The sequence below is a fragment of the Salvia splendens genome, chromosome 13 (assembly GCF_004379255.2).
Source record: "Salvia splendens isolate huo1 chromosome 13, SspV2, whole genome shotgun sequence".
In the NCBI taxonomy this organism is placed as follows: domain Eukaryota; kingdom Viridiplantae; phylum Streptophyta; class Magnoliopsida; order Lamiales; family Lamiaceae; genus Salvia; species Salvia splendens.
Window position 1 is genome coordinate 1,508,359 of NC_056044.1, and position 26,976 is coordinate 1,535,334.

Consider the following 26,976-nt stretch of genomic DNA (forward strand, 5'->3'; position numbering starts at 1 on the left):
GCTAGAGAAAGTAAGAGTGGGCATATTATGTGTCAGCCAAAGCAAGAAAACGTTCATTTTCTTACATTTTGAAATGAAAATTACATACAAGCACACTTGGGCATAGATGTAAAGATACAAATCACAAACCAGTTGATACTGTATCACTTGCGTATTTCACCGGATGTAACATCTATGGCACGGCCCGAATTCAACTCATGACGAACACCAAAACATGTAGTCCCAAATCTTGCGCAACACTCTCTAATCACTACCATTGAAACCAACACCGCATCACAAACACTGGTCCACCTCGTCCTTGCCAAACGAATGACTGCAACGATGAATGCAAACCCTAGGATGCAACCTAGGATGAAGAATAAGCCGGAGAAAGGCCCGGGGCCTAATCTTATGTCGTCGGCAGCCTCCTGCGAGGATGCCAATGACAAAGTGCAGTTGGAGTGATGGAGCATGTTCTGCTCCAATGTGTCAACATGTCCACTCTGTGATACTTTTAGTATTGTTTCTGACATATCGATTGCTAATGGAGACCCCTTTTGGAATACATGATCATGTACAAACATATACAAATCAAGAAGAAATTTCTAAAATGTGACTTGTGGTTGTCCCACAAAAAATGATTTAGTCACAAAGTACACTTTTTTTCTTAATATACATATCCAAAAGTAAAATATGTCACGAGACAGAATGAGTAACACTTTCTATCCCAAAAATATGTACAATTTTCAATTGTCTTTCGTGAATGACATATTAGTACTCGATAAATTGACTTTGTTTTAAAATTTTAAGACGAGGCCACCTTCACTTGAGCATAAATTCCGCACAAATTTTCAGTTACCAACACGACTTTTCTAAACCTAAGAAACGGGCATATCTTGAATTAAATGAACGAAGCCAATTTATGAGTGTCGTTAGAGGCAGTCTTAGGACATGCTTAGTACGATGAAATGAAGATAAGAATGAAATGATCATTCATATCTCTATTCCAAAGTTTGGTACCATATTTTTACATGAACCATTATTCTATTCGGAATAATCGTTCCCCTGGAGTAGGAATAGTCATTGACTCACTCCATGTTACTAATCTTTCCTTATCTTCTAAAATTTGTTCTTTGACAAAATTATCTTTTATGGTTTGTCTTTAATTACCTATGTTCATTCATTCCTACTTTCAAGTCTATTTCATCTCCGTTTTTGTTTCATCATACCAAGCATGCCCTTAGAGTTAGAAAACTGAAATAAAAAGGATGAGGAGTTGTTATCTTACAAATCCAAAGCCACCTAGTTTGAAACTAGGCCCCGACACAATGTAGCCGTTGCAATACTTGGCGAGGAACACTTTGGCATGAGGCGCAATGAAGAAAGCGGCTCTGATCTCGCCATTATCGAAAAGTCGTGGATACTCATCAATGGAGTTGACCGGCTTGACATTGTTGGGGTTGAAATTTAGGACACTGATAAGATAACGACAGATGAAGGAATTGCCATTGCATCCTAGAGCTGCATTGGAGTTCCTCAAAAAGCCTATCTCCTTCACAGATGGCTCCAATCTCGGAACGGTCATCATCGTGGTAACTCTCTCTCTCTTTACTCTATCTGGGGAGTATTAATTGAAAAGAGAAAGTAACTTTATTGTTTTCATAAATCGAAATGTGCTATCATATTTAGGATAAACTAAAAAGAGTGGTATGTCATTTTAGTCTGGACAGAATGAGTAATTGAGTAGATTGAAGGTTGAATATACTCACTCTGTGACAAGGGTATTATGGTGACTGGGAGCCAGAGAATGGAGCAGATGGTTTGGAGAATAGAGTCGCAAGTGAATTGGTCATTGCCGGTCGCGAATTCGCTGAACCAGATGACAAATCCGGTGGCCGTGCTGACGGCAGCGAGCTTCAGCCACATCAGCTTAGTGAAGGGATTCAAAGCTATGAATTTGGAGTCTTTAAGGCCGGGTTTCGCCGTCACCACCATTACCAGCCCCGACTCTATGTAAGGCTGCGAAAACTCGGTGTAAACGTACCGATCTGCCATTATTTCTGTGTCACCTACTGCTGCATCCAAGCTCTATTGCAACAGATTAAAACAAGACCATCTTGATTAGAAGAAAAGAAAAGACTGAAGATTGAATGGAACAAGAGTATTTTCTTTTATTATAACAGGGTTGGTTGGTTGTCTTAATATACCCAAATTTTTCAGATGTCTGATTTTACACAAACTTAGTACTCCCCCAACCCTGAAAGTTTGGGATTTGAATCCTCTGCTATAGAGAGAAACACAATAGATGTTTGTCACATATTGTCAGTTTCATATGTCTTGCAAGGTAAGTTTGTCAGCATTTCACATTTACGTTTTTTGGTATTGAATCTATAACTTATTTATATTCAAATTTTAGTATTAAATTAAAATATAAAAATACATACTAATAATTTTTACTATGACTCATTAAACAATAATAATAATATGACTCTCACTATTTATTAACACTACTTAACTATCATTTTACTCATTTCTCTTATTCTATAAAATGTGTATTAATTCTCATATCATTTTAAATTTTTATATTTATATGAGACGGGAGGAGTAAAAGAGAATAAAGTACAAAAAAAATTTAAAATTATAATAAAATATGAGAGAGAATAAAGTAGTACCTTGTTGTAAACTTGGGCAACCATTTCATCGTAGGACCCATAATAGGGAACTAAAACATAGTGGAGATCATACGGCAGTTTCTTCACCGCCGCTTCGAAAACCTTGATCGAAAATCCGGTAATCTGAGTCAAATTCCGGCCAGTACCGTACATAACCTTCACGAACTGATTAAACGCGCCTCTAGCCGGAACCCCAATCCTCAACGGCCTCTCTCTGCTCCCAAGCTCCACCCTCTCTGAACCGCTCGCTCACCTCCCCGGCCAGAAGATCTAGCTCAGTCCTCTGTCGCCGGAGATACCAAACTCCGGCAACCACACCGCCACTTCTCTGTAGCTCTTACCGATCACATTCACAATGTGGAAAACCGGCTTTTGCGAGAGGAAGCCGTTTTTGAAGATTAATTTTCCACTCAGGCCTTTGAAATCTTCACCGGCGCCGGAGAAGACGTTGCGTTGGCGCGGAGTGCATAAATGCTCGGAGTGGGATTCACTATAACAATTTCTTTAAATTTTGCCGAAAAGAGAAGTGATTCAATTACGAAGTAAAACAGAGGAAAAACAGGGGAAAACAGAGGAAACAGAGGAAGGAAGTACTACCTTGTTGTGAACTTGGGCAACCATTTCATCATAGGAGCCATTAAAGGGAACTAATTCATATTGAAGGTCGTACGGAAGTTTCTTCACCACCGCTTTGAAAACCTCGATCGAAAATCCGGTGATCCGATTCGAACCGGAATCGTACGTAACCTTCACGAACTGATTGAACGTGCCTCTAGCCGGAACGCCAATCCTCAACGGCCTCTCTCTGCTCCCAAGCTCCACCCTCTCGGAAACAACCGCTCTCTGCCAGGCCAAAAGATCGAACGCAGCTGATCGCCGGAGAAACCCAACTCCGGCGACCACACCGCCACTATTCTGTAGCTCTTACCGGTCACATTCACAATGTGGAAAACCGGCTTTTGCGAGACGGGCGTCGTAGGCGCGGAGGGCGTAAATGCTCGCGTCGGATTTTCTTCTGATGGAAAACTGGATTCATATTTTCTTTTGAATTTGGATTTAAACGCTTTGATATTGTTGTGATTAGTTGAATAATCTGATTTTATGGCAAGAACTCCTTCCATGTTGAGTAGAAGTGATGAATCGGCGGAATCTAGAAGATTCGAGATCTCCTCCGCCACGATCCAGACGAAGCCCTTCTCCATCAATCCCAAAACCCGAGCTTTCTCAAACAAGATCGCAGCGAATTCGAGAGAGCAATGCATGACAACGAAGACCCTCGAGCTGGTGGCGCCGATCATCTTTGTTAGCTCGCTCTCGATGGATGTGGCGGTGGCGGTCATGTGGGGCTCGATGGAGATGCCGAGGGCGTGGAGTTGCATTAACCTTCCTTGCATAACATGATCAGCTGCGGAGAAGTGATCTTTGACTACTAGCTGAAGGCCTCTAAGGTATGCTTTAGTTTCAGTGTGCTTAACCACTTTTGGTAGACTATAAATATGAGTTTCATTTACATACTGAGCAGGTGAATTTGGATGATAGTATAAACTAGAGTTCATTATATTTCCTTCCCTTATCTACCCAGTGGTATCCCAAAAGTATTTGACGATCAGTTGGTTCAGAGACATTTTGAGCTTCGAGCATGGGTCAAAGTGGGCAGAAAGTGTGAATCCAGTGAAATTTTACGATGCATTCTAGCTCAAGTGCATCCCGACATTCGAGAACGAGTGCTTACCCGAGGAGACGATGATGATGGCGAGAAATTAGTTGGACTCTTGCAAATGAGATTGAAGAGCAAGAAATGTCTCATTGTGTTGGATGATGTATGGGAATGGAACACGCGAGTATTGGAAAACTTGGAAAAAAAGTAACGTCCGAGTCTTGCTTACAAGCAGGAAGAGGATTAAAGCATCTTCATTTCTAGAACTACGATTGTTGGATGAAGAAGAAAGTAAGAAATTACTTGGTGAGAAGTTGTTCGGTGAAGAGGGATTCCCTGATCAGCTTAAAGAATTGGGAAAAAAGATTGCCTGCAAATGTGAAGGTCTTCCACTTATGATAGTCACGGTTGCAGAGCTTCTATCCAAAGAAGACAAGACCCTACAATACTGGAGTGAGATATACGAGAAACAACATAATTCAGTCTTCGTAGATGCATATAATCAAATATTAGAGGTACTTTCCCCAAGCTATGACTACTTACCTCAATATTTTAAAATGCTTTTTCTCTATTTGGGAGCTTTCCCTCCATATAGTGATATTGATACAAACGAGCTTTTCAATCGGTTGAGTGCTGAAGGGTTTCTTGAAACAATTGGAAACCAAACCGTAAGTGATTTTATTCAAAATCGCTTGGCGGAGCTTGCTGCATTGTACAATCTTGTTATATTCAAATTCAAACCAGGATCTTGGTTTTCAAAGAGAGAGTTTCGCGTGCACTCTTGCTGGCAGCACTTGTGCAAGAAAGAAGCTAGTAGGATTAAGTTTTTGCATGTTGTGCAAAGTTACGATGATGTTATGAAAGACCAGCGTCGGTTGTGTGCTCATTGCAACACTTTATTTGCCTTCAAAGAAGTGTATGATTCAATAAAAAGTGAATGTGCCTCGACGACCCGTTCTTTACTCTGTTATGGTCCTAGCCACCAATATCCAGTGCCATTACATGCCATGGATTTCAAGTTGCTCAGGATACTAGATGCTTGTAAAGTCCGATTTTACCATATTCCACTTGAAATTTTGAAACTTGTTTGTTTAAAATACCTTGCCCTTACTTGCAACAAAGAGCTTCCTATATCCATATCCAACCTTTTTCACCTTCAATTCTTGATTATTAAACGACATATAAACATAAGAAAGCGTGGAGGTCAGTCCTATATGCCGATGGAAATATGGAATATGCAAGAGCTACAGCATATTGACATCTTCGGAATAGACCTACCAACTCCTAATTTTGATGCTACTTTGGACAAACTCACCAGCCTTTTTGGTGTGAGTGCAAAGAGTTGCACTGGAGAAATTCTCAAAAGAATCCCTAATTTAAGAGCCTTAGCAATTCAGATGGAGTTGAAGCCTTATGATGATGATGATGATGCTGATGATAACAACCCATTGAGTGACTTGGGTAATATCTCAAAAGAACTCCAAAATTTGATGGGACTTGTATTTGTTGTATAAACTAGAGTTCATTATATTTCCTTCCCTTATCTACCCAGTGGTATCCCAAAAGTATTTGACGATCAGTTGGTTCAGAGACATTTTGAGCTTCGAGCATGGGTCAAAGTGGGCAGAAAGTGTGATGATGCCAACCCATTGAGTGACTTAGGTTATATATCAGAAGAACTCCAAAATTTGTTGGGACTTGTATTTGTTGTAATCAATCCTGACATGAAGTATGAGTGTACGACTCCTCTTTCAATGTTCCCATCAAGTCTAACAAATTTGACTTTGGGTGGCTTAGGGTGTCCATGGAAACACATGAATGACATTGGTTTGTTGTTACCAAATATAAAGAAGCTTACTTTACAAGGATATGCCTTTCGAGGCCCAGAGTGGGATATAGAATCAAGGTGTTTTCTGAATCTGGAGACACTTGTGATTGAAGACACCGATTTGGTTCAATGGAGGCCTCAACATGGAAGCTTGCCTAGGCTTGAACTCCTAAGCATACGACATTGCTACAAATTACGACAATTCGATTGGACTCGTGATCCATCCATGGTCCAAACTACAATTGAATTAGTTGAGTGCAGTCCCTTAGTTATCCCTTCTGCCAAGCTATTAAGACCGAGATCTCTCTTTAGAGTTCGCTGCTACTCTTCATTTTGAGATGAGGTCTCGTAGCTAGACTCTCAATTTGGTTAACAGGTTAGCCTTCCTATATCATTTAATTTGCTTAAACATCATAAAATTTTGTAACCTTCTTAGCTAAAATATGTGTGTTTATTATGAAGGTTGAGTTGCATTAACTTCCCCTGCATCAGTTTATATCATGAGACCGGCCAACGCTCCACACCATGCCTCCTCGCTCTCAACCCAACGAAGATCTTTCCAGTTGTCTAAGGTTTCCTGGAGTTTTACGACTCAATCAAAATTGTGTTTCTGGTTGTCTGATGAGGTATTGTTGAGGTTTCCCAAGATTACTTTTCAGTTTGTTATTGCAATAAATAATCAGAGACAAGGAATATTTAGATATGCCTACAAACATGATTGAATGTTTAGACCTTATGAATTTTTTTTTCATGTACAATTTTGGTGTAGTACTTATTTCATTTTCATTGCATGGTATTGTGCTTGAACAAATTAGGTGTGGCTTTCATAATTATCAGTTTTTCTTTCTTAATGTGGATATGCACTCTTTTAGATACAATTATTCGGCTATTAAATGGTTATATCGTATAAGGGTTCCTAGCAAATAAAATCATTACATATGATCAAATTTGCAGTTACAATGATGGTGTTGAATTTCGGAACGTTTGAGTTTGGATCCATGAGTTTGGTGTTGAATTTGCAGTTACAACACCATTTTGTTTTAAAAAAACAAAATGGTAATTTGATACATATTTTTACCACAGGATTTTTAAATTTTTTAATAGTCAGAAATTGCCAGGCATCACGCAACGATTGGGCAACATCCTGCACCAGTACGCGTGCTCATGCACGCGGATACGTGTAAAGTGGCGTGCTCAGTGTCGTACTTCAGCATTGAGCACCCGTGCTTTATACAAATAAAATTGGCATGCACCCGTAGACAAATAAAATTTGTGGAGAAGCAAGATATTTAATAAATTCCAGTGACTCAATTTATGATGTGGTAGTGTATTGGCCATAAGTTATTGGTCCTATTTTGCCCCACAGTTTCATTATTGTTGCTATTGTGCTACCTCTGTATACTGCCGTCTTTACCACCATCTTCATTGGAAGATGGCTGCTTATGGTGCTGCGATTTCGTTAAAGAATACGATTCTGCTTATTCTACGATTGTCTCGCATTTCGCTGCTTCATCCCACTCCAGAAATCTTACAACCTGCCTACGAGGCGATAGTCCACTTGCAGATAGAACTGCGAAGATTGGACAAGACCAGCTACAGCAAGATCAGGACGAAGGTGAACGATATTGATGAAAGAATCAAAGACGTCGTATGGGAATTCGAAGATTTACTAGAATCCATGTCGTAGATCAGATTCTTCCAAAGCTTGAGAGAGATCAGTTGTCTTTCTCGGTAGATATGCAGAGTCTGCGACAAAGTGTTGATGACTTCTTCCATAGAGTGATGGAGATGTTGCAGCAGTATTGTAACGAAGTGATGCGTATGCCTGAAGAAGAAGGCGAACCTGTTTCCTCAAGAATTGATTTTGGTGGAATCAGCTCATATATGGTGGGATTATCTGATCAATTTGAACAAGTCAGGGATTATCTGATCGAAGATGAGGAGAATCGGTTATTAGTTACTGGGATGGCAGGAGTTGGAAAGACAACTCTAGCTAAGAAAGTATTTGAGGATCCATCTATTCAGAGACATTTCGAGCTTCGAGCATGGGTCAGGGTGGGAAGAAAGTGTGAATCCAATGAAATATTACGGTGCATTCTGGCTCAAGTGGATCCCAACACTCGCGACCAAATGCTTATCCAAGGAGACGATGATGATGAGAAATTTGTTGGACTCTTGGATGAGGGAGTAAAGGATAAGAAATGTCTCATTGTGTTGGATGATGTATGGGAATGGGATACACGAGTAATGGATAACTTGTCACAGGAGAATGTCCGAATCTTGCTTACAAGCCGGGTAAGAATGAAAGAATGTCCAGATCGGGGTTTGGTACGCTTGTTGAATGAGGAAGAAAGTAAGAAATTACATTGTGAGAAGGTTTTCGCTCAAGAGGATTTCCCTCCTCACCTTAATATATTGGGAGAGAAGATTGCCAAAAAGTGTGAAGGTCTTCCACTTATGATAGTCACAGTTGCAGAGCTCCTATCCGAAGAAGAAAAAACTATAGAAAATTAGACTGAGCTAGCCGAAAAACAACATAATTCAGTATTCGTTGATGCATATGATCCAATAGCTGATGTACTTTTTCCAGGCTATGATTACTTACCTCAACATTTGAAAATGTTTTTTCTCTATTTGGGAGCTTCCCCTCCATACAGTAATGTCGATATGCATTACCTCTTTTGTCGGTTGAGTGCGGAGGGGTTTCTTGAACCGTTAGAAAAAGAAACTTTGGAAGACTATATGATGAACTGCTCGGTAATGCTTTCTATATGGTATAATCTTGTTCTATATGGATCAAGTCTAGAATTAGATCCAGATTCTTGGTTTTCAACGAAAGAGTTTCGCGTGCATTTTTGTGTAGGAGAGAAGCTAGTAAGATCAGGTTTTTGCATGTTTTGCAAAACTGTGATGATGTTGTGAAAGACCAACGTCGGTTGTGTGCCCATTTTCATACTTTATTTGCCTTCGAACAAGTGTATGATTCAATAAAAAATTATTGTGCATCCAGTGTTCGTTCTCTTCCTTTGTTATGGTCATGACCACCAATATCCGATACCAATAGATGCCATGGATTTCAAGTTGTTTAGGGTACTAGATTCTCTTTTGGTCCGGTTTTACCATATCCCACGTCAAATTATGAAACTAGTTTGTCTAAAGTACCTTGCCCTAACTTGCAGCGAAGAACTCCCTATTACAATATCCAACCTTCTTCACCTTCAAGACTTGATTATCCATCCACCTATGAATATTAAAAAGCGTGGAGTTCTATCATATATTCAGGTAGAAATATGGGACATGCATGAACTACAACATATTAGGATTTGTGGAAGAGACCTATCAACCCCTAATTCTGAAGCTACTTTGGACAAACTCGCAAATCTTTTTGGTGTGAGTGTTCAAAGTTGCACTACAAATATTCTCAACATAATCCCTAATTTAAAGAGCTTAGTGATTCTGATGGACTTGAAGCCTTATGATGATGACGATGATAGCAACTCATTGAGTGACTTGAGATATATCTCAAAGGAACTTCAAAATTTGAACATGCAATTTTCCCATTAAGTCTGATATGGTTGGAGTTGAGTGGCTTAGGGTGTCCATGGAAACACATGAAAGACATTGGGTTGTTGCTACCAAATCTTGAGAATCTCAAATTACAAAACTATGCCTTTCGAAGCCCATAGTGATATATAGAATCTGACTGTTTTTTGAAACTTTCGACACTTGTAATCGAAGATATGGATTTGGTGCGTTTGAGAGCGCAACATGGAAGCCTACCAAAGCTGGATCTCCTAAGCATACGACATTGTTACATATTACAACAACTCAATTTGACGTGCGATCCTGATACAAGCATCAATCGTCAAAGTAGTTATTTTGGTAGTGGAGATTAGTTTCACATCATGTTCCATTATCTTAAGTAGTTTATTTCCCACGTTGAATTATGCCCCATTATGTAGTAGTGGTTAGTTAATTAGTAGCCTATATATTATCTAAGCTCTTTGAAGCATATCATCAAGCAAGTAATAGAACATTTCCATTCCTTTGTTTTGCAAGCTTTCTTTCTCTAAATTCCTTCCGTAAAGTATTTTCATTGGAGTAAGAACCTGCTCAAAAGGTTTCATCTGTATCAGATCCCTTGATGGTCATAGCGCCTACAATTGAATTTGTTGAAGGGAGAAATCTTATTCATTCAAGTGTGTCTACAAAGGATGGAGGTACACGCCTAAAATAGGCAAAGGAAATTTACATATGGTAAGATATTAACATGATTTACCCTAGCTAAAATTAGTAAAGAATAATTTGAATTAATCTCGTGATCTTTTTATATCTTCCGTAATCTTTGTATATCTTCAACACTCCCCCTCAAGTTAAGTAAGGGAATTTCCCATTCTTAACTTGCCCAATACTTCACCAAAACTCCTTGCATCTACAGCCTTCGTGAGGATATCTGCTAACTGGTCCTTTGAACGGACATATGGGAGATCTATCACTCTTGCTTCTATATTCTCTTTGATGAAATGTCGGTCTACTTCAACATGCTTTGTTCGATCGTGTTGCACCGGATTTTCTGATATACTGATCGCTGCTTTATTGTCACAAAAGAGTTTGCACGGCTCCTTTGACATCAAGCCAAGTTCTGTCAGTAACTTCTTTAGCCATAGAATCTCCGTTATCCCACTTTTGATCCCACGAAATTCTGCTTCCGCACTTGATAGAGCTACCACCTTTTGCTTCTTGCTTCGCCAAGTTACCAGATTACCCCCAACGAAGGTAAAGTACCCTGCAGTCGATTTTCGATCATTTGGGTTCCCTGCCCAATCTGCATCTGTGAACCCATGTACCTCCAAGTTCCCATGATTCTCGAACAAGATCCCATGACCTGCTGTGCCCTTCAAATAGCGCACAATTCTCAGAGCTGCTTCCCAGTGATCAACTTGGGCCTTATGCATGAACTGGCTGACAATTCCCACAGCGTATGCAATATCAGGTCTAGTATGGGAGAGATAGATAAGTTTACCCACCAGTCGTTGATATCTCGTTTGGTGAGTGAGTTCGGCTCCTTCAGTCAGTTGAAGACCATGGTTCTGCATCATTGGGGTCTCTGCAGGCTTGCAATCTAGCATTCCTGTCTCAGCCAAGAGGTCTAAAACATACTTCCATTGGCTTATAAATATCCCCTTCTTTGACCGCATCACCTCAATACCTAGAAAATATTTTAATAAGCCCAAGTCCTTTATTTCAAATTCGGTAAATAGGTTCTCCCTTAATTGTCTGATTTCTTCCTCATCATCCCCAGTAAGGATCATATCATCCACATAAATAATTAGACATGTGATCTTCCCTTCCTTCCTTTTTAGGAACAGAGTATGATCTGAATTATTCTGTTTGTATCCGTACTTTTTCATTACTTCAGTAAATCTTCCAAACCATGAACTTGGTGACTGTTTCAAACCATAAAGTGTCTTCTTCAGTTTACACAAATCTCTTGCCTTGAATTCCCCATCAAATCCTGGTGGGGCTTCCATATAGATTGGTCGAGCTAGCTCCCCATGCAAGAAAGCATTAGTTACATCAAACTGATGTAGTGGCCAGTCTTTTGTCGCGGCAATGGAGAATAGCACACGGATAGTACTCATCTTTGCTACCGGCGAGAAGGTCTCTGCATAATCGACTCCATAGGTTTGAGTATAACCTTTCGCTATTAGTCTTGCTTTGTAACGATCAATCGACCCATCTGGTTTCCTCTTGATCGTGAAAACCCAGCGACACCCCACTGGTCTGGATCCCTCAGGCCTCATACATACTTCCCACGTTTTATTCTTCATCAGTGCCTTCATTTCTACAAGCATTGCTTCTCTCCAATATGGGACTTTTATTGCCTTTTCTGCTGTCCTCGGGAGCTCCTCCTCGTATAATGCAGTCGTAAAGGCCCTTGCCATTTCGGTTAGATTTGCCTTTGCCAGATTTGCCACCGAATATCTGCTTTTTTTTATATACGCTCAGGACTGTACCTTTTGGGCGGAATACCCCTTGTGCTCCGGTCTGGGAGTATGTATTGTCCAGTGTCTCCATCAATTGCAGCACTCTCCGTTGGTTCTGCATTAGTCTCATTAGGAATACTTGTACTATTGACTTCAGTTTCAGTGGTTACCTCAGATGTCACTGGAGGAGGACTGTCAGGTGACTGAGGAGGCTCTGCTGGTGACAAGACGGGCTCGGCGGCAGTACTAAATGTCTCTGTTGGTTCCGCAGCAGATTCGCTTGGTGATGACACAAACCAATTTAGGGGTCCACTTGACCTATCAATAGCATTTCTACTCTCCCCCTGACCGCTAAGATTGGTGTAGTAGTACTCACACTCCAAGAAATTACAATTCATGGCCGTTATAATCTTCCTAGACGATGGATCAAAGCACCTATAGCCCTTTTGATTCATTCCACACTCCAAGAAAACACACTTTATAGCGCACGTGAAAAATTTTGTTCTCTCGTGTTCGGGAACATGAACATATACCGAGCATCCAAAGATTTTAAGAGGTAAGGTAAGGGGTGCAGGTACATCGGCCAGTGAAGATAAAAGCTGCAACGGGGTTTTCATTTTCAAAATTTTTGTTGGAAGACGGTTCACCAAATAAACAGACATAGCAACTGCCTGTGGCCATAAAATTTTGGAACATTAGAATAAAAAAACAGAGCACGAGTTATTTCCATAATGATCCTATTTTTTCTTTCGGCCACTCCGTTTTGTTCGGGGGTATATGGGCACGAGGTTTGGTGAACTAATCCTTTATCCATAAAAAAATTTTACATTTCCCGCTTAACAAATTCACTCCCATTATCAGACCTAAGGACCTGTATAGTTGTCTGAAATTGAGTCTCGATAAGTTTGTAAAAGAGAACAAATTTTTCAAAAACTTCAGATTTGTTTTTCAAAAAATACACCCACGTCATTCTCGAACAATCATCCACAAATAATAAGAAATACCTAAAACCATGATCACCAGTAACGAGCGCAGGGCCCCAAACATCAGCATGCACAAGTGAAAACAGACTCTTAACACGAGTTTCAGTAGACTTAAACGATTGTCTATGGCTTTTCACCAAAACACACGATTCACAATCAAAATCTTTAAGATGCGAAAAATTCGGAAAAAGTAGTTTAAAATAACCCAGAGATGGATGACCTAAACGTCTGTGCCACAACCAAGCGTCTCGAGTTGCAGATCCGTGAGCCAGCATTGCGGCACTGCCTTGGTGAGCCATCTCGTCAACATAGTAGGCCTTGATGCTCAGTGCCACGCTCAATTATCCTCCTCGTCCTGATATCCTGTAAAACACAGAAATTGGGATGCATTAGTAATGTACAATTTAATTCCTTCGTCACGTGACTAATAGACATCAACTTGTGTGACAATTTGGGACATAGAGACAATTTGACAATTTTAACGTCGGGGAGATCTCAATTGTTCCACTCCCCTCTACTGAAGTAAATTCCTCATCTGCAGTTTGTATCTGACTTTTCATAGTCCCACAAAAATTCACAAAATCCTGTCTATCATGGGTCATAGTATCGGTTGCTCCACAGTAAAAAATCCATCGATCATCTTTCCTCCTAGACTTATGTTGTACTGTACATGCAATAGGTTGTTTATGCAATATTTCAAAACTATTGGGGCTAATAAACAAGTCATCACACAGCATGGGGTTCCTTTTCGGATTAATCAAAATATAGGGGGCAGAATGTATAATTCGGGGGTCAAAATGCAATTTTCCGGAACTTGGAGGATTAAGTTTCACATTAGAATATGGGCTAGGTTTTAGAAACCCTAGCCCATTACCTCCACAGTCGAAACCGCCGCTCTCCACTCCTGCGATCCGTTCGGCGACCACTGCTTGGCCGACTTCCTCCGCTCGCTTGCCGCCGCTGCCGCGTGGAGTGACACCATCAGTGCCCGTTCCACGAGTGGTGCTCTCTGTTCCACCGGTTTCCTCCATCCCGATGGCTAGTTTAGCCTTCCCTTTTTGACCCTCATCCCACCATTCCGGGAATCCAATCAATTTGAAGCAATTTTCTCTGGTATGTTTGTTCATTCCGCAATTTGAGCACCATAATTTTGTTTTGTCGGGCTTGGTGGCTCCGCGGCAGCCGTTGGTGGCGGTGAGCGGTTGTCCGGGTCGGAGCGGTGTTGTCTGCTGTGGTGGTCGGAGCGGAGTCTGTTGTGGTTGGAATCTGGTTTGTCGGGCTCCAAATCCGAGTCCTATCCCTTTAGCTGCTGTGGTTGAGTCGGGATTCACCGATGGCATGATCTTTAGCCGTATGGCTTCTCGTTTCACCCAGCCATATACAACGTCTATTGGAGGCGTTGGACTCTCCTTTAGGATGTCCCTTCTGGTTCTGGGAGTTTAATCCCGCCAAGAATTTGTACAATCTCTTCTGATTGATAATGTCTCGATACTCACATATTCCTTTATCGCAGCAGGTGATGGTCTTGGTTTGGCATCGATCAATTTCGATCCAAATCCCGTGCAGGGTCTTCCAGTAGGTCTCCAGATCCGTGTCCCCTTGGACAATCCGGCTGGCCTTGTCCTCCAAATCGTATATCATGTATGAATCTGACGTACTTTGGTACGTTGTGACCAAGCTATGCCAAATTGCCTTCGCACTTTGGTGGTGTGCTAAATCTGTCACGATTTCGATCTCCATGTTATCCACGATCCAGGAAAAAACCACCAAATCGGTCTCTTCCCACTCCAGATAATTCTTATCGGTTGGTTTCGGGGGTTCCGGCACTCCGGTGATGTGCCGCAACGCCCTTCGGCTCCCGATGGCTACCCGCATCAGTCGGGCCCATAGGGCATAATTCCTTCCATTTAGTTTGAATGTTACTGTAACTTTCTTACTTGCTCTGAGTTTGAGATCACCGGTCTTGACATCTTCTTCGTCTGCCATTTTCAGGTCTGGTTCGTCCGTCACCGCCTTCTGGTCGGGACAGGTATTCTGGCTGTGATGAAATTATCTTCTGAGCCTTTGATTATTTGGCTCTGATGAGAAATCTTATTCATTCAAGTGTGTCTACAAAGGATGGAGGTACACGCCTAAAATAGGCAAAGGAAATTTACATATGGTAAGATATTAACATGATTTACCGTAGCTAAAATTAGGGAAGAATAATTAGAATTAATCTCGTGATCTTTTCATATCTTTCGTAATCTTTGCATATCTTCAACAGAATTAGTTGAGTGCAATCCCTTAGCTGCTGATTCTGCCAAACAATTACAATCGGAATCACACTTTACAGTTCGTTGCCACTCCTCGTTTTGAGATGAGAAGTCGTAGCTAGACTCTCAATTTGGTTAACAGGTTAGCATTCCTGCATTTAATTTGCACAAACCACGTCGAGGCAATCTCAATTCATTTGAATATTTATGTACGCTCACATCCTATATTCATTTATCGATTTTATCAGGCAAAAGGGGTCAAGTGTCGCCATATCAGGCAAAAAGAGATTTTATGGACCTTTTGAGATTCTGCAGAAGATAGGTCCGGTGGCGTACAAGCTGCGTCTTCCCGAGGGGAGTCGGGTGCATAATGTTTTCCATGTTAGCTTGTTGCGCGCTTTCGTGGCGGGGGATGAAGTGGTTCCTCTGCCCGACAAGTTCAGCGGGGTCAGACCCATTGCTCATCCGGTGGCCATTTTGGAGTCTCAGATTATGTGGCATGAGGGAAAGGCGGTCGAGCACGTGTTGGTGCGTTGGTCGGATGGAACGGACTCACCCTCGTGGGAGCCGCTGACGGAAGTCCGCAAGCGATTTCCAGATCTCCCCCTTGAGGACAAGGGTGCTGCTAAGGAGGGGGGAGTTGTTACGAATGCATCCACACCAACCCCATTGGACGTGAGTGTAGCAGGGGAAACGGCTGGCGAGCAATTGATGGAAGCGCCAGCCGAGGACGAGGAGCGAGCACCATCCGAGAACGAGGAGAGAGCCGAGGACGAGGAGCGAGCACCAGCCGAGAACGAGGCCGAGAACGAGGAGAGAGCCGAGGACGAGGAGCGAGCACCAGCCGAGAACGAGGAGAGAGCAGAGAGAGACGCGGAGCCGAGCAGGAGCTTGAGGCCAAGGGATCGGTTGAAACCTCCCAACCGATTCCTTTGATTAGTTAGAGTCTTTTGGTCATTTAATTATTTTTGTTATTTAATTATTTTTGGTAATTAGTTAGTCATTATGTAATTAACGTTTTTATTATTTTCCGTCGGGTTTTCTTTGTTGGTTCTTTCCCGATGTAGTTAGGATAGGTCGAACCAACCCTAGGGTCCATAGATTATAAATAGGGCTCTTCATTGTTCCGAAAATCTTATGAATGAAGAATATTATTTTGCCCAAGAAATTGCGTAATACTTTGAACCTTTGTATTCTGCCGACGAAGAGTGAATCTTCGCGCCAGATTTTGTTTCAGCCGCCGATCTTCTTGTTGAAGACGCTGGAACGAGTGTTACTTGGTGGAATTGGTCAGGATATTCACGTTAAGAGCAGGAGCATCTTAACAAGTGGTGCTTTCATCCCGTACTCATGGATGTGTTGGACGTCAACAACCCGTCTCGCCCGCCGCTGACAGGGGGCAACGCGACGGAATTGGGAATCGGCTCATCTCGCCGCCAATCTGGGGTTGTGATTCGGGAGAACGCGGGTCAGCCGCAGGAGCAGGCGCGCGGGGTTAATCGTGAAGGGGACGTCGACCCTTTCAAACTAGGGTTTGATCGAATTATGTCTCGTTTCGATCAATTGGAGATGCGTATGGATAATTCTGATCGTCGGATGGATAATATGGAGGGTCGACCCATACAGGAGGATGATCTCTCGGTTGAGGAGTCCGATTCCGACGATCGCGAGTATCGTTCTTATCGCGATACGTACGGCCAGCCCAAGGATTGTAAACCTAGACGTCAGGCAGGTTATCGCGGAGGGCGACCGCCACGGGGCGGGCGAAAGGACGTGTATAGAGGGCGTGATTCTTATCGACGAGAGGAGGGAGCATCGCCCGATACACGCCCGCGGCGCACGACAAGTTGGGACCGGCCCTCTGCGCGCCTGAAAGGGGGCCCTACTCGCCGCCCAACGGTGTGGGACAGTCCCCGACTTCGGGAGCAGGGTGCTTGGAGACATGGAGGTGATGACAACACGGGCGTCACTATGCGGGCACCGCACTTCGACGGCTCAAATGCGACGAATTGGATATCACGCGTCGAATATTACTTTAATCACAAACTGATGCCCGAGGAGGACAGGCTACATTACACAGTTATGTTATTCGAACCTCCGGCGGCAGAATGGATTTTTAACTATCAGAAGAACAATCCCTACGTTACTTGGCCCGAATTTTTGGAGGACGTACGTCATCGCTTTGATCCTCAGAGTTTCAAGAATTATACGGGTCCCCTTGCGAAATTGGTACAAACGGGCTCTGTTACTGAATATCACAACACCTTTGAGAGGTATTTGGACAGAGTCCAAGGTCTTTCGGACGAGGCATTGATCCCAATCTTTATTGAGGGTTTGAAACAACCGCTCCAGGAGACGGTGGAGTTGCAACAACCGCAATCACTAGCCGAGGCAATGGCGCTGGCGCTGCGGTTGGGAGCAAGTCAGGAGCAGCGCGCGCAGCAGGCTGCTGCAACCCAGAAGCGGCAGTGGCAGAACAGGGACTCCCGGCTCGCTGCGGGGGCCCCGACGACCAGCTCCGCCCCACCACCGACTGGGGCGCCATCGACCAACACTCGCTTTGCTCCAGTCAGGGTTTCGCTGGCTGAAAAATCGGAGAGATCAAGGAAGGGGTTGTGTTGGCATTGCCCCGAGAAATATACCCCGGGACATGTGTGTACGGTGAAATTGTTGTGTTATGTCGGGGAGGAGGATGACGAGGATACACGACCGGATACCGAGTGTCAATTACAGGATGATCATGTTATCACGGCAGACCTATCTCACCTGCATTCGTTGAATGGGAACAGCCGGTCTAGGCCATTTAGGGTGACAGGAAACATTGGATCAACGGAGGTGGGCGTACTTATTGATACAGGGAGCACCCACGACTTCCTGCACCCGCGAATTGCGGAGCGCCTCCAGCTCGCTTTGACACCTATTCGACCCTTTCGGGTATACGTAGGAAACGGAGCCTCGTTATTATGTGCCCACGTGTCTCGTCGCACGAAGTTGACTATACAAGGTGCTCAGTTTTTGGTGGATTTGCACATTCTGGAAGTGCATGGAGCGGATGTGATCCTAGGGATGGACTGGCTCGAATCACTTGGCAAAATCTCGGCGGATTTTGTTGGGAAAACCCTGGAGTTCCGACGGGGAGAAGATGCGATCGTGTTGAAGGGGGATAGACCGGGACCGCAGCAGCTGTCCTTGAATTCATTGATGATGCTGGCAGCTCACTCTCCATCACACGAATTTTATGAGATTGTGCCCTTCGATTCCGAACCGGGGACAGGCGAGTTGTTATCCGTCGAACCGTGTTTTCCACCTGATCTACCGCCACAGTTTAGAGCAGTATTGGAGGCTCATCAGCAGGTGTTCGCGTTGCCAGTAGGGATGCCCCCTAAGCGAGCTTTCGATCATAAAATCCATTTGCTCCCCAACACCAAACCAATTAACGTGCGACCATACCGTTACCCTTACTTTCAGAAGAACGAAATCGAGCGTCAGGTTCAGGAGATGTTAGAACAAGGGATAATACAGAAAAGCCAGAGCCCTTTCTCGTCTCCAGTATTGTTGATTCGGAAGAAGGATGGTTCTTTCAGGTTTTGCATAGATTATCGTGCCCTGAACTCGGCGACTATTCCGGACCACTTCCCGATCCCGACCGCGGATGAACTATTCGATGAGCTAGGTGCGGCCAAGTTCTTTACGAAGTTGGACTTACGTTCGGGATATCACCAAATTCGGATGAACGGCGAGGATATTTTTAAGACTGCATTCCGCACCCATGATGGGCATTTTGAATTCCTGGTCATGCCTTTCGGACTGACGAACGCGCCGTCCACGTTTCAGGCAGCCATGAACGGAATATTTCAGCCCTTACTCCGAAAATTCGTCATCGTGTTCTTCGACGATATTTTGATATACAGTCCGTCTCTGGAGGCCCATTGCGAACATTTGTCCGAGGTTCTATCCTTACTACAGTCCCATCAGTTCTTCGTAAAGTTGACGAAGTGCGTGTTCTGCAGCACTACTGTCGAGTACTTAGGCCATCTCATTACGGAGGGCCTCTTGAAGGCGGATCCGGCGAAATTGGAAGCTATGACCGCTTGGCCTACCCCGCGGTCGGTCAGGCAGTTACGTGGATTTTTGGGGTTGACCGGGTATTATCGCCGCTTCGTCGCGAACTACGCCATGATTGCAGCTCCCCTTACTGATCTTTTAAAAAAGGACGCCTTCGAGTGGGATGCCGGGGCAGCGGACGCCTTCGAAGCTCTCAAGTTAGCTATGACGTCGGCGCCGGTGTTGAGTCTGCCCGATTTCTCGAAGACATTTTGTATTGAAACGGATGCCTCCGATGTCGGCATTGGGGCAGTGCTCATACAGGATGCTCATCCGATCGCCTTCTTCAGCAGGAAATTGGGGCCCCGTCGACGAGCTGCTTCCACTTATCACAAGGAGTTATTTGCTATTGTGGAAGCCGTCCAAAAATGGCGCCAGTACTTGTTGGGGAGGGAGTTTGTAATTCGTTCCGATCAAAAGAGTTTGAAGGAACTGTTCCAACAAGTTGTTCACACGCCGGATCAGCAAATGTATGTCCGGAAGTTGATGGGGTACAAGTTTAAAATTGAGTACAAGAAGGGGATATCGAACAAGGCGGCTGACGCTCTGTCGCGTCGTGAGGATGGGGTCACACCACCGGGTGAACCGGAGGCTTCTTTAGATGAAGATGCTGTCGCGGGAGCGGCGCTGTTGACGGCTGTGGCCCATCCCCTACCGCGCTTGCTGGAGGTACTTCGCTCCGAGACAGCATCCTTTCGCGATTTGGTGGAGCTGGCGGCGAAAATAAAAAAAGGCGAGGCCCCAGCGCACCTTTCATATACAGATGGTCTGATCTACTTTGGCCGCCGGGTCCTTGTCAGCCCGTCATCGGCCATGAAGAGGTTGCTGTTAAAGGAACACCATTGTACCCCACTCGCAGGCCACCCCGGTCATGAGCGTACGTTCCGTTTGTTAGCTGCGGGGTTCTACTGGCCCAAAATGCGGAAAGAAGTGCGGGATTTTGTAGACGCGTGTGTCGTCTGTCAATCTACGAAGTATTCAACCCAGAAACCGGCCGGCCTGCTACAACCGCTCCCGGTCCCGTCGCAGGTTTGGGACGATGTCTCCATGGACTTCGTAACGGGTCTGCCGCAATCCCGGGGATATACGACCATTATGGTTGTGGTGGATAGGTTGTCCAAATATGCTCACTTTGCCGCTTTACCCACTCGGTTTGACGCCCTGCGCGTGGCGCATCTCTTCGTCAATACAGTGGTCCGTCATCACGGATTTCCAAGGACTTTAGTGTCGGATCGGGACCCGGTTTTCTTGAATTCCGTGTGGGAAGGAATCTTGCGACTTAGCGGCACGAAGTTGCACTTTTCGACGGCCTATCATCCGCAATCCGACGGCCAGACGGAGAGTCGGAATAAGGGACTAGAGCAGTACCTCCGCGCATTCACCGCGGATCGCCCCTCGACGTGGTCGAACTTCCTACCTTGGGCCGAATTGGCGCTGAATTGTTTTCATCATGAGGGTCTCGGGACGTCACCATTCCGTGCTCTGTATGGCCGAGAGCCGCCACCCTTGATTGCTGCTCCCCCGTCGGCCAAAACCCCTCCAAACGTGGCAGATTTGATTAAGGAACGAGGTGCGCTCTTGGTGGAGTTACGCCGGAACCTTCAGAGGGCACAACAACGGATGAGAGCGTCGGCTAATAAACATCGCCGCCACATTGAGTTCGAAGTGGGGGATTTCGTGTGGCTGAAACTGCAGCCGTATCGTCAGCACTCGGTGGCAAAACCGGTTTCGGCTAAGTTGGCGAAGAGATTTTATGGACCTTTTGAGATTCTGCAGAAGATAGGTCCGGTGGCGTACAAGCTGCGTCTTCCCGAGGGGAGTCGGGTGCATAATGTTTTCCATGTTAGCTTGTTGCGCGCTTTCGTGGCGGGGGATGAAGTGGTTCCTCTGCCCGACAAGTTCAGCGGGGTCAGACCCATTGCTCATCCGGTGGCCATTTTGGAGTCTCAGATTATGTGGCATGAGGGAAAGGCGGTCGAGCACGTGTTGGTGCGTTGGTCGGATGGAACGGACTCACCCTCGTGGGAGCCGCTGACGGAAGTCCGCAAGCGATTTCCAGATCTCCCGCTTGAGGACAAGGGTGCTGCTAAGGAGGGGGGAGTTGTTACGAATGCATCCACACCAACCCCATTGGACGTGAGTGTAGCAGGGGAAACGGCTGGCGAGCAATTGACGGAAGCGCCAGCCGAGGACGAGGAGCGAGCACCATCCGAGAACGAGGAGAGAGCCGAGGACGAGGAGCGAGCACCAGCCGAGAACGAGGCCGAGAACGAGGAGAGAGCCGAGGACGAGGAGCGAGCACCAGCCGAGAACGAGGAGAGAGCAGAGAGAGACGCGGAGCCGAGCAGGAGCTTGAGGCCAAGGGATCGGTTGAAACCTCCCAACCGATTCCTTTGATTAGTTAGAGTCTTTTGGTCATTTAATTATTTTTGTTATTTAATTATTTTTGGTAATTAGTTAGTCATTATGTAATTAACGTTTTTATTATTTTCCGTCGGGTTTTCTTTGTTGGTTCTTTCCCGATGTAGTTAGGATAGGTCGAACCAACCCTAGGGTCCATAGATTATAAATAGGGCTCTTCATTGTTCCGAAAATCTTATGAATGAAGAATATTATTTTGCCCAAGAAATTGCGTAATACTTTGAACCTTTGTATTCTGCCGACGAAGAGTGAATCTTCGCGCCAGATTTTGTTTCAGCCGCCGATCTTCTTGTTGAAGACGCCGGAACGAGTGTTACTTGGTGGAATTGGTCAGGATATTCACGTTAAGAGCAGGAGCATCTTAACACATGCCCTTAGAGTTAGAGAAAACTGTAGGGAAAAAAAGGATGAGAACTTTTTAAGTATATATAGTAGAACGAGAGGAATAAAATTTACGTTCAAAAATTAAGGCGACCTTTTCAAACTGATTTTATTAATGGTTGTTATTGGCTCTTGAGTTAAAAGAAATGGATGTTTGAACAAATAATTTGTTATGTCTTTTTCATAACGACTGTCACGCTTCGAGTCTGACGTGGAACTGGAAAGTTCATGTAAGATGCCGTAGGAAATTAACTAGAATAGATGACTTACCACGGGAATATCACTATATATTAATTAATTTTAATTAAATTGTATGGTATTACTACAAAAAATTGGATATCATTGTGTGTTGAGTGTTGACCTAGATGACTTATGAAAATAATACTCCCTTATTTTATGATTAAATGTCTCATACTCTCTCTGTCTCACTTTAAGAGTCCCAATTGAGTTCGGCACAAGTTTTAAGAAATGTAAAAGAAAGTTGATAAAAAAGATAGTAGAATGTGGGTCCTACTTTTTATATTAGTTTTATAATTAAATGTGAGTGGAAAAAGGTTAGTGGAATGTGGGGCCTAATACTCCATCCGTCCGCGAATAGGAGTCATGTTTTGCCATATTAGTCCGTCTGGGAATAGGAGTCCTGGTTCATTTTTACCATAAATGGTAATAGTGTCCCACCTTCCACTAACTCATTTCATTCACATTTCATTTAAAACTAATATATACAAGTGGGACACATATTCCATTAACTTTTTTCTACCCACTTTTCTTAACATTTCTTAAAACCCGACCCGTGTCTCCCATAAATGAGACTCCTAATGGTGGACGGAGGGAGTACCATTTATGGAATATTACAACCGGGACTCCTAAAGTGGGACACTCAAAAATGGTAAACCAGGACTCCTAAAGGGGGACGGAGAGAGTATTTAACTGGCACGAGTCTTAAGAAATTGTTTGACTTTATAAAGTAAAATGAAAGAAAAAGTAAGTCCAATGTGGGACATACTTTTGTTTATTGGTTTTATAATAAAATGTGAGTGGAATGAGTTAGTGGAATGTAGGATCCACTTACCAAATATAGTAAAAGTGAAATGAGATATTTATTGTCGGGCATACAAAAAGTGAAATATGAGACATTTAATGACGGACAGACGGAGTTCTATTATTATTGATGAAAACGTGTGTATGTAATGTCGACGGGCAACGAACAACAATAACTCACAAAAAATGCAGAAATCCTCAAACCTCAAACCTAACAGAAAGAACAAGAGCAATAATATCTTCACAAGTTACTGAAACAAGAATTACAAGAAGAGTCGAAACGCATGTTATCCAATCACAGAAATTACAATTTCAACAATCCCTTTAATTCAACCATTACATAAATATTCAAACATTATCCCGCCATGAGGTTTCATAATCCTCAACAAAATCAAGAATTCACAATCGTTGACACAGCGTTTGACATCCTTTTTCTCTCTCTCAGTTGCCTAAAAAACAAAAATTGAATAAAGGATGTGAGCACTTAAAAATTTGTAGGCTTGTTATTTAAATTAAACAACACTCACATGTTAAATTCCCATTCTAAAGTAGTAACTAAAATATTAATTACCAGCATACACTGTAACAGAATATAGCAAAACACAATAAATTCCATATTCAGTCAACTGTAAGTAGGGAAGTATTAGGGGGTCGAACCTGTTAGCCAAGTTGAGAGTCTAGCAACGACTTCTCATCTCAAAAAGAAGAGTGGCACCGAACTGTAAAGAGAGATTCTGGGAATTGCTTGGTAGAAGCGACGACTAAGGGATTGCACTCAACTAATTCGATTGCAGCCGTTGCGACCATTGAGGGATCACGTGCCCAATCGAGTTGTTGTAATTTGTAGCAATGCCGTACGCTTAGGAGCTCAAGCCTTGGGAGGCTTCCTTGTTGAGCTATCCATCGCACCAGATCACTATCCTCAATTACAAGTGTCTCGAGTTTCAAAAAACAATCTGATTCTATCTCCCACTCTGGGCCTCGAAAGGCATACCGAGATAAAAAGAGATCCTCAAGATTTGGTAGCAGCGAACCAATGTCATTCATGTGCTTCCATGAACACCCTAAGCCACCCAACCCCAACCTCGTCAAACTTGATGAGAACATTGAAAGAGGAACCATACACTCATACCTCATCTCAGGGTTAGGCACAAAATAGCTAAGCAGTTCCAAATTATGGAGTTCTGTTGAGATATATTCCAAGCCACTCAGTGGGTTGATATCATCGTCATCATCGTAAGGCTTCAACTCCAGCACAATTTCTAATCTCTTTAAATTAGATATTCTTTTCAGAATTTCTCTAGTGCAACTCTTTGCACTAACACCCCAAAGACAAGCGAGCTTTTCTAAAGTAGCATCAGAATGAGGGGTTGGTAGGTCTCTTCCGGTTACCTCAATGTGCTCTAGTTCCTGCATGTTCCATACTTCAACCGGCATGTATGACATAGCTCCACGCTTTTTAATGTTCGTATGCTGCTCAATAATTAGGGATTGAAGTTGAATAAGGTTGGATACGGAAGCAGGGAGCTCTTTGTTGCATGTTAGGGAAAGAAACTTTAGACAAACTAGTTTCATAATTTCAAGTGGGATATGGTAAAGTCGGACCTGATCAGCTTTTAGTACCCTAAGCAACTTGAAATTCATGGCATGTATTGGAATTGGGTATTCGTGGTAAGGACCATAACAAAGGAGAGAACGGGCAGTGGACGCACAATCACATTTTATTGCATCATACACTTGTTCGAAGGAAAATAAAGTGTTGCAATGCGCACACAACCGACGCTGGTCTTTCATAACATCATCGCAACTTTGTATAACATGTAAAAACTTGATCTTACTAGCTTCTTTCTTACACAGATGCTGCCAGCAAGAATGTACGCTTAACGTGTTCTCTAAAAACCAGGAACCAATATTTTGTTCATGTAGAACAAGATTATACCAATGAGAAAGCATATTCAAGCAGTTATCCATATATTCAGAGAGAGTTTGCAAGCTATATGATTCAAAAAATCCTTCCGCATTTATCTGATGAACGAGTTCCTTACTGTTGATATCAGTGTATGAAGGGTAAGCTCCCAAATAGAGAAAGAACATTTTCAAACATTGATCTAAGTATTCATAGCTTGGGAAAAGTACCTCTGCTATCTGATCATATGCATCCACAAAGATTGAATTATGTTGTTTCTCTGCTACCTCGGTCCAAAATTTTGGTGTCTTGTCTTGTTTGGATAGGAGATCAGCAACTGTGACTATCATAAGTGGAAGACCTTCACACTTTTCGACAATCTTCTCTCCCAATTCTTCAAGGTGAGGAGGGAAACCCACTTCACCAAATACAATCTCACCAAATAATTTCTTACTTTCTTCTTCATTCAACAAGCGTACTCGTTTATGTGGACATTCTTCAAATCCTTGTCGGCTTGTAAGCAAGATTCTGACATTCTCTCGTGGCAAGTTATCCATGAATCGTGTATCCCATTTCCATACATCATCCAACACAATGAGACATTTCTTATCCTTCAATCTCTCTTTCAAGAGTCCAACTAATTTCCGGTCATCATGGCTGCCGTCTGCTTGGGTAAGCATTTGGTGGTGAGTGCTGGGATCCACTTGAGCAAGAACACATCGTAAGGCTTCATTGGATTCACATTTTCTACCCACTTTGACCCATGCTCGAAGCTCGAAATGTGTCTGAATCAATGGATCATCAAATACTTTCTTAGCAACGGTGGACTTTCCAACCCCTGCCATCCCAATAACTGATAAACAATTCCCTTCATCTTCTCCAAGAAGATATTTCCTAGTATCTTCAAAAAACTCAGACAATCCAACCATGTGTGAGTTGATTCCACCAAAATCAATCCTTGATGCAATAGGTTCGCCTTCTTCTTCAGGCATATTCGCCACTTCAATATCATACTCCAACTCCATCACCGCGACCCTCTGGATGAAGCAATCAACACTCTGCTGCAGACTCTGCAGATCTACCGAGAAAGACAAGTGACCTCTTTCACTTTCGAGTTGTGGAAGAATCTGATCATAGAAATGAGATTCTAGTAAATCTTCGAATTCCCATACGGCCTCTTTGATTCGTTCATCCAAAGCATTCACCTTCGTCCTGATCTTACTGTAGCCGGTGTCGTCCAACTTTGACAGAGCAGTCAGCAAGCGATCCATGGCCTCGTCGGCAGGTCGTAAGACTTGTATAGAAGAGGCAGGAACCAGTGAAATGCGAGATGAATGTATAATATGGTCAATGGTATTCTTGAGAGAAATCGCAGCACCATAAGCCGCCATCACCTAAATAGTGGAGAGCTAGTGGCGGCGGCAGAGGTATAGGTGGTGAAGAGGGAGGAGCTAGTGGTGGTGAAGAGAGAGGGTTTTAACTTTTGAAATTGTGGGATGAAATGAAATTGCTTATCACGTGTATCGATTAACGGTAGTATAACAAATAACAATGGCATGCCTGAAATATTAATTTTCAATGACATCGATCGGGTGGAATCCCATATTTTGAGGGTGGTTATGGGAATTCTAAACTTTTTTTAATCTTTCATTCATTGTTGTCGTTACTAAGCTGGACAAATTGTATTGATTTGTGTAAACATGTGAAAAGAAAACCACAATTAAGATCATTGACCATTTATTTAGGGTCTGTTCACATGTCA

General features: G+C 43.3%; 5 protein-coding genes across 5 annotated transcripts; 2 read left to right on the forward strand and 3 right to left on the reverse strand.

Moving 5' to 3' along the window:
• Positions 1-1,148: 1,148 nt before the first annotated feature.
• On the reverse strand, positions 1,149-2,093 carry LOC121762471 (glutamate receptor 2.5-like). Its single transcript, XM_042158355.1, has 2 exons — positions 1,749-2,093; positions 1,149-1,596 (listed from the first exon to the last, which is right to left on the reverse strand). The coding sequence occupies exons 1-2, from the start codon at positions 2,032-2,034 to the stop codon at positions 1,259-1,261; spliced, it is 624 nt and encodes a 207-aa protein (XP_042014289.1). The 5' UTR covers positions 2,035-2,093; the 3' UTR covers positions 1,149-1,258.
• Positions 2,094-3,442: 1,349 nt separating this feature from the next.
• Positions 3,443-5,949, reverse strand: LOC121762469. The gene is made up of 2 exons (XM_042158353.1): positions 5,863-5,949; positions 3,443-4,235 (listed from the first exon to the last, which is right to left on the reverse strand). The coding sequence occupies exon 2, from the start codon at positions 4,205-4,207 to the stop codon at positions 3,443-3,445; it is 765 nt and encodes a 254-aa protein (XP_042014287.1). The 5' UTR covers positions 4,208-4,235; positions 5,863-5,949.
• LOC121762467 (putative late blight resistance protein homolog R1C-3) lies at positions 3,981-6,922 on the forward strand. The gene is made up of 3 exons (XM_042158351.1): positions 3,981-4,099; positions 4,174-6,512; positions 6,599-6,922. The coding sequence occupies exon 2, from the start codon at positions 4,467-4,469 to the stop codon at positions 5,820-5,822; it is 1,356 nt and encodes a 451-aa protein (XP_042014285.1). The 5' UTR covers positions 3,981-4,099; positions 4,174-4,466; the 3' UTR covers positions 5,823-6,512; positions 6,599-6,922.
• Positions 6,923-7,873: 951 nt separating this feature from the next.
• On the forward strand, positions 7,874-8,650 carry LOC121762217 (disease resistance RPP13-like protein 4). The gene has a single exon (XM_042158028.1). It carries the CDS (start codon positions 7,874-7,876, stop codon positions 8,648-8,650), a length of 777 nt encoding a protein of 258 aa, XP_042013962.1.
• Positions 8,651-23,612: 14,962 nt separating this feature from the next.
• On the reverse strand, positions 23,613-26,687 carry LOC121762463 (putative late blight resistance protein homolog R1A-10). The gene is made up of 2 exons (XM_042158347.1): positions 23,966-26,687; positions 23,613-23,757 (listed from the first exon to the last, which is right to left on the reverse strand). The coding sequence occupies exon 1, from the start codon at positions 26,603-26,605 to the stop codon at positions 24,005-24,007; it is 2,601 nt and encodes an 866-aa protein (XP_042014281.1). The 5' UTR covers positions 26,606-26,687; the 3' UTR covers positions 23,613-23,757; positions 23,966-24,004.
• Positions 26,688-26,976: the final 289 nt, after the last annotated feature.

Bases quoted from the DNA above. Each gene is read 5' to 3' on its own strand.
- LOC121762471 (XM_042158355.1), bottom strand. From the start codon at position 2,034: ATGGCAGATCGGTACGTTTACACCGAGTTTTCGCAGCCTTACATAGAG. The intron at 1,597-1,748 runs GTGAGTATATTC...AATACTCCCCAG, and splicing joins CATAATACCCTTGTCACAGA to ATAGAGTAAAGAGAGAGAGA.
- LOC121762469 (XM_042158353.1), bottom strand. From the start codon at position 4,207: ATGAACTCTAGTTTATACTATCATCCAAATTCACCTGCTCAGTATGTA.
- LOC121762467 (XM_042158351.1), top strand. From the start codon at position 4,467: ATGATGTATGGGAATGGAACACGCGAGTATTGGAAAACTTGGAAAAAA.
- LOC121762217 (XM_042158028.1), top strand. From the start codon at position 7,874: ATGCAGAGTCTGCGACAAAGTGTTGATGACTTCTTCCATAGAGTGATG.
- LOC121762463 (XM_042158347.1), bottom strand. From the start codon at position 26,605: ATGGCGGCTTATGGTGCTGCGATTTCTCTCAAGAATACCATTGACCAT.